Source organism: Cervus canadensis, chromosome 23 (assembly GCF_019320065.1).
Source record: "Cervus canadensis isolate Bull #8, Minnesota chromosome 23, ASM1932006v1, whole genome shotgun sequence".
Taxonomy (NCBI): Eukaryota; Metazoa; Chordata; class Mammalia; order Artiodactyla; family Cervidae; genus Cervus; species Cervus canadensis.
Window position 1 is genome coordinate 17,022,503 of NC_057408.1, and position 14,950 is coordinate 17,037,452.

Sequence of the window (14,950 nt, forward strand, 5' to 3'; positions counted from 1 at the left end):
TTTTATAGCAGGAAAACAGGGCCTGATGTCACCCAGCTCGTGTGTTCTAGGACTATGGTCTCTGTTCTTTCTAATAAAAGGATGCCTTTTGACATCAAAATTAAATAGAACTGCCACATGAAAATATATGTATGTTGATGGTGATTGATTGAGGAAAGGCATAAATGCCTAGAGTCATAGAATACCTGCTTCATGGAACCCTTATTGTTAGGAGATTAGAGCCCATGGTTTGGGAACTTTCACTTTGGGGAATATAGGCATAAACCCTACAATTTCCGTGAATTCAGATGCATCAAAGCCACGGGGAGAGGGGAGGAGAGGGTGAGATATATGGAGAGAATAACATGGAAATTTACATGACCGTATGCAAAAGAGATAGCCAAGGGAATTTGCTATAGTCCCAGGGAACTCAAACAAGGGCCTCTGTATCAACCTAGAGGGGTGGGATAGGGAGGGAAACAGAGGGAGGTTCAGAAGGGAGGGGATATATGCATACCTGTGGCTGATTCATGCTGAGGTCTGACAGAGAACAACAAAATTCAGTAAAGTGATTATCCTTCAATTAAAAAAAAGCCACATGCTTAAATGAATTGCTTCTGTGAGGGACAGATGGGTGTGTCAGTTCAGTTCAATAGAGAGCTCAGTATATGATTAAATGATCACATAGAAAATGGAGACATTGAAAGGAGCATGATAGATAGAGAAGGAAAATGATTCTTTAGGTACAAAGGCAACAATCAAACTTGGATGATCACTCTAAAGATCCCCACTAGGATCTCTTCATTAAAATGTCTGGTTTTGGATTAAACCATGAGAGCTGACAAGTCCGCGTGTATTTGCAGTGGTTTACAGTTCTGCACACGGTCTGTAGCCAAAGTCCCAGAGTGCCGAGATTGTTGTGGGAGAGGAAATCTAGAGAAGGAGAAGGCTCTCAGCTTGCCAACTCTGGCTTTGTTCATATTCACGGCCCTTCTATTCAGAGGCTAACATGTTGCTGTCTGGTTATTGTTTTTACTTTATTTATACTCTCTACTGGCAAGAAATCAAGCAACTTAATTCTCCGTTCTTTATTTACTGGTGCTTCAGTGCAGCCGAGCTGGAAGGATTCACTCAGAGTTAGGAGTCCTTTTCTCCCAGATCAATCGGTCAGACTCTAACTATATCCTCAGCATCGCCAACAGACTCTACGGGACAAAGGCGATGGCATTCCGTGAGGTAAGTCTCTTTGGAACAGTGGTCAGCAGCTTTCTTGGCATCCTCTGAATTTCACATTATAAAATAAAATGAAGGATAAGAAGTGTAACATGGTGTTCATCTTTAAGAGATCGCATTTGAGCAGAGTTAGAGTTTCAGTGAAATGGTTTTTACCAAACTCCTATTTAAGGTTGTGAAATGTCACATAACTTCCTGCAAATTGCTGATGTTGTCCAAGAGTAAGGTCATGGATGAAGCACAAAACAAATTTGGTAATAATTATTCCTTATGAAACAGAAAGAAAATAAAATATATTTCTCATCTCTTTTTCAAAGGTCCTTAATGGCAGAATATTGAGAGTTAATGGAAAGTAAACTGGGCTGGGAGCCAAGAGAGCTGTTCCCATTGAGGCATGACTTTGGGCAAATCCCTTCTACCTGTAAAATGAGAGGATAGACTATGTTCTTTCTAGTTCCCAAATTCTAACACTAACAATGCCATTTTCCAAAGGCATTAACATATACAGTTTATTACAGGCCAGTCATTCTACTTAATCTCATGTATTCCTTACACAGTCCTGTAAGATATAGTTATAAAATTGTTATCAGTTCTACAATCATGAAGCAGATTCTTTAAAGGCCACAGACATCAAGTGACAAAGCCTAGATTTGATCCCTATCTAAACCCATTTTCCTGTATATTAAATACTACATTATCCTGCAATGATTGAGGTGAAATCCTAGATTCAGTGACACAGCTTTGGTTTGACCAGTGTTACTTAGATGTCAATCAACCCTGAATATTCACTGGAAGGACTGAAGCTGAAGCTCCAGTACTTTGGCCACCTAATGAGAAGAGCCGACTCATTGGAAAAGACCCCGATGCAGGGAAAGATTGAAGGCAGGCAGGAAAGGGGACGACAGAGGAGGAGATGGTTGGATGGCATCACCGACTCAATGGACATGAGTTTGAGTAAACTCCGGGAGATAGTGAAGGACAGGGAAACCTGGCATGCTGTAGCCCATGGGGTCACAAAGAGTTGGACATGACTGAGCAACTGGGCAACAACAACTTAAACGTCAGCTGGGTGAAGCAAGACACAGCCTTGACTTTCTAATGTTCTTCCCTAGCCTGGAGGTGCAGGCCACGTCTTATACTCAACAAGATTTGGATTGTCAGAGTTTTGGCAACTTAGTGTGGCCCATCTTGGTATCACAGATATTTCAGAGGTATTTCCTTCTATAGCCCTAGCAGCGTAATGAGAACGTTTGCGGAGAGGACCTGAAGTGAGGGGATTAACAGCCGTGGGCCCCTCTCTTGTTCTTTGGTCTCCCTCAAAGCTTCCATGATCTGGGCGTAATTGTACTTGAGACCATGATGATTACATCTGATGTGAGAAGCTGACTTGAGAAGCTCTCCATTAGTTTCATTAGGTTGTCTCGGTCTGTGTCAGAAGATACTGATATCCCAGGATTCGTCTGGAAAAACTCCCACCGCGTGGGCTGTGAGTAGTCACGTAAGCATGTTCCAGCCACAGCTGGACGCAGCTCAGGGCAAGAACTGGGTCAAGGGCCAGATTTTACTCTCAATTAAGCTTTCCGTGGATTCAGGCACAAAAGAATCCAGTTAAGCAATAACTTTCCTTACACTATTTTTTTGGTGTTATGCAACTGTCCTTTCTTTTACAGCAATACTTACACTGTTCTGAGAAATTGTATCAAGCCAGGCTGCAAACTGTTGATTTTGAACGGTCTGCTGAAGAAACAAGGAAAACCATCAATGCTTGGGTTGAAAGCAAAACTGATGGTGAGGATAAGTCAACCACGTGTCTCCAAACTTTATTTGAGCTGTGTTGATAAACTTGCTGAGTTAACGTTAAGGGGGAAACTAGATGTGTTTGTTTAGATTAGTGCTCTGGCCTCAGTTTAGTGCTCTGTGCCTGGAACAATGCCTGGCACATGGAAGTTTTGTAAAAATTTTGAGCGTAGATTGATTAGTGTTGTCTGTCATTACAGATCCACATGCTGTATATTTGTTTAGACTGTTATCGTTATTTTGTCACTAATTTGTGTATTTATTTATTTATCCATTAATTTGTGTATATGTATGCACATATATGTATGTATATATATATAATAAAATGATGTTCATCATGGTTATTACATGCTAGGTATTGTGTTTGGTCCATAAGTTCAATAAAAATGAAAGCTCTCATCAAGCTTAAAGTCTGATATTTCATATACCCCTGTTTTATATTATATGATAGATTATATTCCAAAAAATGCTATAAATTGCAACACTCCAAAATGCTCCAAGAGGGCTTGGTGTTCCATTTTGATCAATATATTTACAGCAAGAAATTATTGGTATAGTTTGATAAATCCTGACTTTTCAGATACATTTTTCCTTCAAGTGTTGGCATATATGCTTGTGATGCACTAAAGTTAGCATACTGAAAGGACCAGTGAATCTTTGGAATATGTAACATATTTGCAACTGGTGAGGTACTAGTAACTATAAAGTCTGATAGATATTAAAATTAAGCCACAGGAGATGATTCCCTGGTGGCTCAGATGGTAATGAGTATGCCTGCAATGCAAGGGACTCAAGTTTGATCTCTTGGTCAGGAAGATCCCCTGGAGAAGGAAATGGCAACCCACTCCAGTATTCTTGCCTGAAAAATCCCATGGACACAGGAGCCTGGCAGGCTAGGCGGGCTATGTCCCAAATATTGGGACATAACTGAGCGGCTAACACACTATAGGAATTTTTAAAAAAAGAATTATAGAATTTTTTTAAAAAGCAATTACGTATAAGAAAGCATTGGATGTGACTAGTTACAAGACAGGTTGATTCATAGCTAATATACTTGGTATTCCTTGAATGCCAACTTCTGATTAGAAGTAACAAAGCATTCAATATTCTTTGAAATAAACATCATTTGACAAGGACATGCTTTATGGCCACAGATGAAGGAATTCTTCTGGCATCTCAAATCCATAATTAGCCTTAACAAAGGCTCCAGATTTCTTGTAACTCTTCAACTCTCTACTATCAATAAGTTCAAATCCAAATACATTATTTATTCTTTTTTTTTTTATTACAAGGAAAAGTCACTAACCTCTTTGGAAAAGGCACAATTGAGCCCTCCTGTGTCATGGTCCTGGTGAATGCCATATATTTCAAAGGACAATGGCAGAATAAATTTCAGGAACGAGAGACATTTAAAACCCCTTTTCAGTTAAGTAAGGTGAGTATTTTATTTTCAGATGGATAATCAATTTTGGAGAATGCCATGTTCATTAAAGACAATTTAGAAAGTTGCAGTGAAAATACTGGTTCTAGGCTTTGTGCTTCCATGAATTTTGTTTTTGTTGCTCCCATGAAGTGACGGTGACCTTTCTCAAAGAGCACCTAATGGGGTGATCAGGACTAGAAGAAAGTCTGTCCTTTTTTTACTGTTCTTCTGGGTCTACATTCTTCCCAGACATGCTTTCTCTAGCAAATAGTTTCTCTAGAAACACAGCAAAGTTAGTTGTAGATTTTTCTCCCAGAAAGTCTCTAATCAGATCCAAAAAAAGGAGATTATCCTATAATCTCTTTTTCCCACATAAATCACTTTATTTAGAGACCTTGCCTTTGTTTTGGGGAAACATATATGCTATCATTTTTGTTAGTATGTATACTATCTGAACTAGCCAGGCTCTAACACAGACATTTTAAAATTAAAAAAACTTATAAACTTTGCAAAGCAATGTAATACAGGGTGTATTTTGTCATTTTTGTTTTACCCGTGCCTTTCTGGTGCTAATGCAGTTATCCTTGTTATTCTGAAAGGAAAATCAGTATGCATACCTGTACACACACATATGTAACTGTACCATCTAATTACAACTTGTTTTTTTTTTAAACATAGGGTAAAAGTGTAACTGTGGAGATGATGTATCAGACTGGGAAGTTTAAACTGGCCGTCATCGAGGAACCACAGATGCAGGTTTTGGAGCTGCCCTATGTCAACAACACACTCGGTATGATCATTCTGCTTCCAGTGGGCACGGCTGACGTAGACCAGGTGAGGTTATGAGAATGCTAATGTGCAGCGAAGACGTGGGTGTATGTGTACACACACACGCGCGATATGTATTTTATGACCACACAGTGTTGCCAGTCACTAGTTCTATCACGTTCAGCAGTTCTGCCCAGGTGCTATGAGAGCAAAGGGTGGACATCCTGAAGTCAGGGACTTCAGGATGATGTATTTAGGGAGAACCATCTATTCTTACATTTAAAGAAAGGGCAGCTGGAGGCAGAAGTGCCTGTGGTACCAGTACACACAGACATACAGATGCACACATACATGCACGCACACACACATGCACACACTGGCCATTGGACATCTGGGAAACCTCTTTCTACAGCGGGCTTCCCCTGTGGCTCAGACAGCAAAGAATCTGCCTGCAATGTGGGAGACCTGCGTTCGACCCTAGTTTGGGCGAGCAGGGAAGCCTTCTGGACACGCCTGGGTGGGGTGTGTGCTCTGGAGAGCGGGCTGTGCCGGCATGCGTGTCAGAGGTGTGGCCACTGCAGGGGGAGCTCAGGTCTCTGGAGGTCTGTGGGCTTAAGCGGAAGATATTTGGAGGCATGGAGCAGTTGGAAGCAGTTTAGAAGTGGTCTTTTTTGCCTTTGGGCTGTGCTGTGAAGTATGTGGATTTTAATTTCCCCAACTAGGATCAAATCTGTGCCCCCTGAATTGGAAAGGTGGAGTCTTAACCACTGGACTGCCAGGGATGTCCCAGAAATGGCTTTTATTAAATTGTGATTCATTTATTTAATTGTTCATTTATTCATTCATACACCAAACATAGTGTCTACAGCATGCTGGAAACTCTGCTGTGTTCTGGAAACACAGATGAATGTGTGGTTACAACACAGAGGTGAAGTGTCAGGAGTGCTGAGATAGACCCTGCAGAAAGCCATGTGGAAGCAGAGAGAGTCCAAATTTGAGTGAGGAGATCAGGACGGTATCCTAGTAGGGTAATCTCGATGCCAGGCTCACTGGATAAGTAGGAGATGAAGTGGAACAAAGGCAGTACCTGGTGCTCCGACCACAGCAAAGGACAAGTGCAAATGCCTTAGAAGTATGAGGGAGCGAGGTGGGTCTGACATGAAGTCCTGGTAGCTTGGATCAGGGCAGAAAAGCACAGAAGGAAAACGGGCTTAGGAATTAAAACTGCCTTTATTTTATGTCTGATTTTATACTGTCAGGATGGGGAAAAACATGACAAAAAACTTTTCAACTCCTGTAGTAGATTGATGGGGTTTGACATACTAGTTTGGAGCTGCAGGGAGGTCTGAACAGAGAGTTTCAAATGACCAAGGGTAGAATTTGAAGGGCTTCAGAAACTCTTAAAACTGGATGTAGGGTGAGAGGTCTGAGTTGTGAGGCTGCTTGGGGGGAAATCGGAGCACAGACACAGGTACTGAATTGCTGGGTGAAGGCAGAGGGCATCCAGGGTTCAGAATCTTCCAGCACAATGAGGGCAGGACACGGGAGGATTAGAGCGTGACCCAGAGAAACCAGCTCATAAAGGAGACGTGACTCATGTTTCAGATGTACGTGCCCAGAAGAGATGGTTGAATTCATCCAGGAAATGGGGCACAATGACTTCACGGCAATAGAGGGCATTTGAGAGATGCCTACCTGCTGAGGAGATGAGGCAAAGAGTGTAGGATACACACTGAGAAGTTTAATTATGAAGCATCAATGAGAAGTAGACAGGAGAAGAGGGAAGGTGTGGCTGCACGTGACGTTTTTGCTTTTTTCAGACAGAACTTGAGCACATTTTAAAGGTAGAGAAGAAACTGATGTTGAATTGTTGACACCAAGAATTAGAAAACAAATAGCATTTAACATGGAGGGCATGTGTTCAGCTCTCGTTGGGTCACTCGTGTTTTGTCTCTTAGGTAGAAAAGCAGCTGAACTCGAAGACCTTTCAGGAATGGACCAGCCCATCCAACATGGTGGAGAGGGACGTGGAAGTGCATCTCCCAAGATTCAAACTGGAGATCAAGTACGAGCTTAATTCCTTGTTAGAGTCCCTCGGGATGACAGACATCTTCAGCCAGGTCAAAGCAGATCTTTCTGGAATATCACCAGTCAAGGGCCTCTTTGTATCAAAGGTCATCCACAAGTCCTATGTGGAGGTCAACGAGGAGGGCACGGAGGCAGCCGTGGCCACTGGCAACGTTCTGGCAGTAAAAAGACTTCCCGTCCGAGCTCAGTTCCTGGCGAACCGCCCCTTCCTGCTCTTCATCAGGCACTTTCACACCAACATGATTCTCTTCTGTGGCAAGCTGGCCTCTCCCTGAGCAGAGTGGGTGGAGCAAGGCTCAGGGTCACAGAGGAGACGCAGCGACCAGCCAGGACTAAAAGCGGTCCATACCTCACCCTCCTCCATGCCTGTTTGCTCCTCTGCAGAATCGGTCTAGGGCATCTCCCAGCTTATCCCACGAGTTGGTGAAGCCTCAGATGATGCCCATCATGGAAGAAGCTATAACTACAAACAAGCCTCTCTGTCTGTTTTATCTTTGGGGCCTCGTTTAAGTGCTATCCAGGTGATATGATCCAGTCAGTGGGAAATAGTTTAGAAGATTAGATTTTCTTGACTTGTTTGTATCAGTGAGCTCTTGGTTAAGTGGCCACTTTACCTGAAGACCAATGTAAGGGCTTCAACTTTGGCTGGGTCTTAAAATCTGTTATTTTCCTTGTATATGTAAATATAACATCATGAATTCTGTATTGACTATAATAAATACATGAAATGCCTTGAATTCCTGGAGGATTGTTAGTACTCTGCAGTAGCTCAATACACATGAGAAAAGACTATGGATAAGTGGAAGTCTGATTCAGTGCAGGTTTTAGGAGAATCTTTGGCTAAATCTTTTTAGGCTCTAAACTGAATCAGATTTTTCTTTCCCTCCCTCTCTCCTTCCATCCTTCTCTTTCTTTCTCAATAGTGTTTAGTTGTTCAGCCGCTAAGTGTGTCCAACTCTTCTGCTACCCATGGACTGTAGCCCGCCAGGCTCCTCTGTCCATGGGATTTTCCAGGCAAGAATATTGGAATGGGTTGCCATTTCCTTCTCCAGGGGATCTTCTCAACCCAGGGATAGAACCTGTGTCTTATGCATTGGCAGGTGTATTCTTTACCTCTAAACACCAGGAAGCGCTCAATATTCACAATAATGCAGTGAGTAAAATTCACAACAGAAAAAACCAGACATCAATCAGAATATTTTATTAGAAAAATTTCTTAGGGACTTCCCTCGTAGTCCAGTGGTTAAGATTCAGAGCTTCCACTGCAGGGGGCATGGGGTTTGATCCCTGGTCAGGAAAGTAAGACCCTGCATGCTGTTAGATGTGGCCAAAAAAACAAAATAAAATAATTTAAAAAAAAGAAATCCTCCTTAATTTCTATTTGTGATAACATGAAGTGATGATCAGATAATAGTGTCCATAATACATTCACTGCCTTCTCAGTGTCACCTTGATGAACGCTTCCTTCCAGAACTCTCACAGAAGAGTCCCTCAAATCCCCCTTCTCTTATACTGTCTTAGAACAGTCAGTCCAAGACCGCCATTGATTCCTTCCCTCGGTGATGGGCCATCCTCTTATTGTTGCCAGTGGTGGCGGACAAGGATGGGTTTTCAACTTCCCTCCTGGGACCCTGAAGGATGCATGCATGCTCAGTCATGTCTGACTCTCTGTGACACCCTGTGCAGTAGCCACCATGCTCCTCTGTCCATGGGGTTTTTCAGACAAGAATACTGGAGTGGATTGACATTTCCCTCTCCAGGAAACTTCCAGACCCAGGGATCGAACTTGGGTTTCCTGTGCTGTGGGCAATCTCCTGCATTATAGGAGGATTCTTTAGTGACTGAGCCATCAGGGAAGCCCTTATTCTTTAATAATAACATGTAAAGTAGCAAGCAAGCAATGATTTCCAGAGAGTATAAAACTGAAGAATATCTCCTTAAAATGCCGTGTGAGCTTGCCTCACGGCACTGGAATGGCCCCACGTGCTCTACTGGAGGTCCTTTACTGCGTGCATGTGTCACACGGCACAAAGCCAGGAAGCCACCCTGGCCCAGCCCAGGGACAACCCGGCAAGTTTACTGCAGCACTGTGAGAGCCACAGCCCAGCAATGACCGGTGTGGAAAAATGAGTTGCTCACTTTACACATCTAGGACAGACAATGAAGGCAGTCTGTCTGGTGGATGCTGGGTCCTTCTCCACGGCCCCTGGTGCGGGCTGTGCAGAAGCTCAGCAGAGCCGCGGGACCAGGCTTGGGCAGGGGGATGACCACGCTGAGCCGTAGGACCTCCCTCCCTGACAGAGACTCAGAGTGAGTGTCCAGTCACAGCCTCCATTCCAGAACCTCAGAGTCCCCTGAAGGGATGGGAATTGAGCTGACTGTCACCATTACAGAGAGGGCTTCAAAAGCACCAATGGGCCCTGGGCAGAGACACAGGACTTGGAGAGGCGGTGGCCAAACCAGCCTCTGGGCACGGCGGAGGGGGGTCACGCTCCTGAGCCTTTGCTGTGAGAAGCCAGGAGCTCCTCGAGCACCCACTGCTGGGGATGGAGAACATGGCTGTTTTCACTCTCTCAAAGAGCTTTTTTTAAAAAAAATTTGAGTATAGTTGCTTTATAATGTTAGAGCTATGTTAGCTTCTACTGCACAGCAAAGTGAACCAGCCATTGCTGTTTTTCAGTCACCAACTTGTGTCCACCTCTTTGTGACCCCATGAACTGCAGCACGCCAGGCTTCCCTGTCCATCACCAACTCCCAGAGCTTGTTCAAACTCATGTCTATTGAGTCAGTGATGCCATCCAACCATCTCATCCTCTGTCGTCCCCTTCTCCTCCTGCCCTCAATCTTTCCCAGCATCGACCATACATCCACATATATCCCGTCTTCCTTGGATTCCGTTCCCATTTAAGTCACTACAGAGCAGTGAGTAGAGTCCCCTAAGCCATATGGTAGGTTCTCCTTAGTTGCCTATTTCATGCCTTGGATCAATAATGTATTTGTGTCAATCCCAATCTCCTAATCCACCCCACCCCATCTTCCCTCCCTTGGTGTTCACACGTTTGTTCTCTCTGACTGTGTCTCTGTTTCTGCTTTGCAAATAAATTTATCTATACCATTTTTCTAGATTCCACATTTATGCATTGATAAGTGATATTTGTTTTCAAAGAGTTAATGTTATATGTCAATTATATCTCAGTAAAAAATGGGCAAAAGACTTAAATATGCATTTCTCCAAAGAAGGCACACACGAGGCTGACAGGTACACAAACGTGTGCAGCATTGCTGATCATCAGGGACACACAGATCAAAATCGCACCATCACCTCACACCTGTTAGAATGGCCGTCATTGAAAAGAGACAAAAGTTCAAGAGGCAAAAGTTTAAATAAAAGGGAGCTCTTGGTCACCACGGGTGGGAAGTTGATTCACCCATTATTGACAATAGTAGAGAAGTTCCTCAAAAACATTGAAAGTAGAACTACCATATGATCCAGCAATCCCACTTCTGGTTACATATCCTAAGGAAATGAAATTGATATCTGTGCTCCTGCATTCATTATAGCATTTGTTACAACAGCCAAGACACGGAAACAACCTGCGTCCACCACTTCAAGCTATGAAACCATTCTGCGTGACACCGAACTGGAGGGCACCTGTCGTTATGCATTTGGCCAAGTGTGGAGGATGTGAAATACAGAGCGGACACGACGTAAACTATGGAATTTAGTTAACAATAATGTAGTTAAGTAATCCAATTAATTAATAACAATAACTAAAATAATGCAGGCTTACGATTTGTAACCCATGTGTCATGCTAATGGCAGGGTTAACAGCTGAGGAAACTGGGGGAGGGGAGGAGAGTGCGTGAAAGCTCTATATTTTCTCTGCTCAATTTTCCTGAAAATCTGAAATGACTCCAAAACACTACTATTAATTAAAAGCTAAAGACTACGAGTTTAAAAATAAAGGAAGTGGGGAGCAAAGTAGGAAGGGGTATATCCTTTACCCGGCTTTCAAAAAACCCAGAAAGTCTCTACATTTTCATCAAGTGTTCTCTGATGGTATTACATTTTCATTTCTCTTGTCTTTTTTCCTTCTGATACTTAGAAGTTCTTCTGAGTTTATCAATGGTCTTTTATTCCCCTTTTTGTTGCAAGAACACTGAGCCTCCAGACTGGTGTTTGGGACACAAGATGTCACAGTGACTCAGACAAAATCGCTGCTTGCTTAATGCATTCACATCCACACCTCTCAGCCCTGGGAAGCCTGGTACCCACCATGCGCTGTAAGTAGCATCACACTAGGTTCTGAGTCACAGTGCATCAGTGGTCAGCTTGGACAGGCATCTCTGCTCAGGGTGTCTCCTCCAGGTTAAATTGCTGCAAATTTAAATGACAAAGTGAGAGAGAAAAACAAAGCAAAACAAAACACAGCACTATTTGGGCCAGTGGTGAGTGAGAGATTTGTTTGTGTATTTACTGATAAATCCAGTTTTTCCTCTTTACCTTTGACTTGTCACTTTTTTTCTCAGAAAATTTCAGGAGCTGGATGGAATGGCAGTAACAAAGGCTTCTTACTGGAGAAATGCCCCGTCCAAGTCCTGCGTTTGAGGAATCTGTCTCCTTCTCCATGTGCTGTTCCTTGCGGAGCCTGGGTGATCGGACAGTCTTGATCCTAGTGTGACGGCTCCATCCTGGCTCACTTCTGCTGTCCTTGTGCTCTGGTTTCAATGATAAGTTATGTGATTTCCCTACCTCAACACTATGGCAAGTCCCTTACATACGAACAAGTTCCATTACTAGAGCACAATCCTAAGTCCAATTTATTTGTAAGTACAACAAAGTTAGCTTAGGTATCCAGCTAACACAACTGGCTACATATGGCTGCCTTTATGCCTGCTTCTGGGCACCCTGAGCTCGAAATAAAGCTCTCGTACTGCTGTCCTCGATAGAGTATATGCTTGTGGTAGGTCGCTCAGTTGTGTTAAACTCTTTATGAGCCCACCAGGCTCCTCTGTCCATGGGATTCTCCAGGCAAGAACACTGGAGTGGGTTGCCAGGTCCTTTTTCAGGGGATCTTCCCGACCCAGGGATCTAAACCGCATCTCCTTTGGCTCCTGCACTGCAGGTGGACTGTTTACTGCTGAGCCACTGGGGAAGGCGCATGTACCTCTGGCCAATGCCAAATTTGCTGCTCAGAGTGAATGACTTTAAGAGATTTTTGTCATTTCATCATTCATGGATATCCTGATTCATTTCTTGAAAAAACATTTCTTGGGCACCCACTGGGTTCCAAGCACCATGTTAAGCCATAGATATACAGAGTAAATAACAAAGAGCCTCCATCTTTGTCCTCAAAATCCTACCTTTTAGCAGAGAAGACAGACTTCAGAATAGTAATGACAATTGGGTGTTGTGAGAAGATTGTCATGAGCAAGGAGAGCTAAGGTTTAGTGAAGAGTTACTGCCTGCCAGACACTGTTTGAAGTATTTTAAAAAACCAATTGGATCCCTGCAACTCTATGTGATGCCAGGTTACTGGGTCATTTGGAGCAAGACTTAGAGAATGTCAGTAACTTGCTAAGGTTGTTAATTGGAGAGCCAAGATTTGAGTTCATCAGCTTGGCTGTGTGGCTTCCCAGGTGGTGCAGTGGTAAGCCATCTGCCTGCGGATGTAGGAGACGCATCCCTGGGTCCGAAACAGCGTCCAAGTGCCATCCTCTGCACTATTGCTGTAGTTCTACTCAGCACATTTGTGGACGTTGGAAGAGGGGTTAGACTGGCAGTTTAGAGATCTAGGTTCTAACACAACTTCTGCTTCAGATCCTCTTAAAATCCTTTAATCCCTAAAAGTTTAGGGATTAAAGCATTTTAAGAGAACCGACTCGAACCTCGAGGCTGTAGATATATTGCTGCAGTTCCCCATCTCACCACTAGATGGAAGGCTTTGTCGGGGGAGAGAGGGGAGCGTGCCACAGATTTTAATTTTGTGAATCGTGAATCCTACTGGTAAAATAGTTTACGAGTAATTTCAACGAGCATTATAAATATTTATTAAATTTTGACTTATTAAATGTTTTCAGTTTGTATTTAACAGTTCTACTTTTCCTCTTTATTTGATCAGTGTGTGCATGATCTGCCAAAGAAGGGACACATGGAGCTTGGCTGCCTCACTCATCACTGTGCCTAGAACAGTCCCTGGCTTACGGCAGCGACTCAGAAATTTTAAGATTTTCTTTTCTTTTCATCATGTTGTAAGCACTTATTTTTTAAGAAATCTCTTTCATTCTGAATGAAACAGTTGCAAACAGAAAAAAGAATTCCCTCATATTGCTCACTCTATTTCCCATAATTTTAACATCTTACAAAACCATAGTATAGACATCAACAATAAGAGATAAACGTTTGGACAGCCTTATTTATTAAACTACAAATCTTAGTTGAATTTTACCCATTTTTTTTCCACTAGTGTCCTCTTATGCCCAGCGTTTCATGTTGTATTTAGATGTTATTTCTTCTTAGTCTCCCTCAGTCTGTGAAAGTTTTGTAACCTTGATATTCTGAAGAGTGATGCATTATTTTATAGAACATCTCTTAATTTGCATTTGTCCAGTGTATTTTCTTAATTGGAGTGAGATTATGCATTTTAGGCAAAATAACCAGAAAAATGATGTGTCCTTAGTACAGCTTATTAGGGGGTTCATCACATTCGCTTGTCTTATGGCTGGTGATGTTTACCTTGGTCACTTGGATAATTGTTAGGTTTCTCCACTGTTAAGTTACTTTTTTATTCCTTTGTAGTTACTAAGTATTATCGAGGAGATTTGTTGAGACTATGCAAATCCTGTGTCTCCTCAAGCTTTTTTTAGCGTTCATCTTTGCTTTGACATGTCTATTATCCCTTTGGCCAAATTCCCATGCTGCTGGCCTCATTTTTCATTCTTATATGACCCCCATTTCCTCTACTGCAGTGGGCATAGAGGAAAGAAGAATGTACAGCTACCACCTGTTGATGGGTTTTTGGATAATTTTCTCTCTCTCTTTTTTTTTTACTGAAGTATAATTGTATTCCCTAACCAGACCTCTCTGAATATTTCTAAAGTGAGAGGCTATCTTCTGAAAAAACATGTTAGAAGTAAATGTCAACACTCACCAACGGAAGAGGATGCTCGTACTCTGTGCTCGGTCGCTCAGTCATGTCCAGCTCTTTCCGACCCCGTGGACTGTAGCCCACCAGGCTCCTCTGTCCACGGGGTTCTCCAGGTCAGAATACTAGAACGGTTGCTGTTTCCTTCTCCAGGGGATCCTTCTGACCCAGGGATGGAACCCAAGACTCCTAATGGAATAGAATCTACACCCCTAAATCCAATGAAAATATACAGAGACTCTGTAGTTACAAAAATTTACCCAGTGGCATAAACATTAGAAATTATAGGTAATCATAATGAAAAAAACTCAATAATTCTTCCCTTAACTCTAACTTTGGTTAAAATTGTGCCAATATCCTTCCAGAATATAATACATACATGCTTAGGTTTCATTTTAAAAACTATCATATCTCCTATATTATGTTAAACTTGGTTTTTGCATTCTATATATTTTGGATATATATCCAGTATTCAGTATATTTGGTATTCATTTACAGAATGCAATAGGATTTATAC

General features: G+C 42.5%; 1 protein-coding gene across 4 annotated transcripts in view; it reads left to right on the forward strand.

The window, feature by feature from the left end:
- Positions 1-8,160, forward strand: part of SERPINB11 (serpin family B member 11) — a 31,232-nt gene extending 23,072 nt beyond the window's left edge. For all 4 annotated transcript variants that reach the window (XM_043444269.1, XM_043444271.1, XM_043444270.1 and 1 more), the window contains 5 exons: positions 1,087-1,215; positions 2,883-3,000; positions 4,302-4,444; positions 5,111-5,266; positions 7,159-8,160. In XM_043444269.1, the coding sequence (XP_043300204.1) occupies positions 1,087-1,215; positions 2,883-3,000; positions 4,302-4,444; positions 5,111-5,266; positions 7,159-7,563 (951 nt within the window). In that variant the 3' untranslated portion in view covers positions 7,564-8,160. The remainder of the gene's footprint in view (positions 1-1,086; positions 1,216-2,882; positions 3,001-4,301; positions 4,445-5,110; positions 5,267-7,158) is intronic.
- Positions 8,161-14,950: the final 6,790 nt, after the last annotated feature.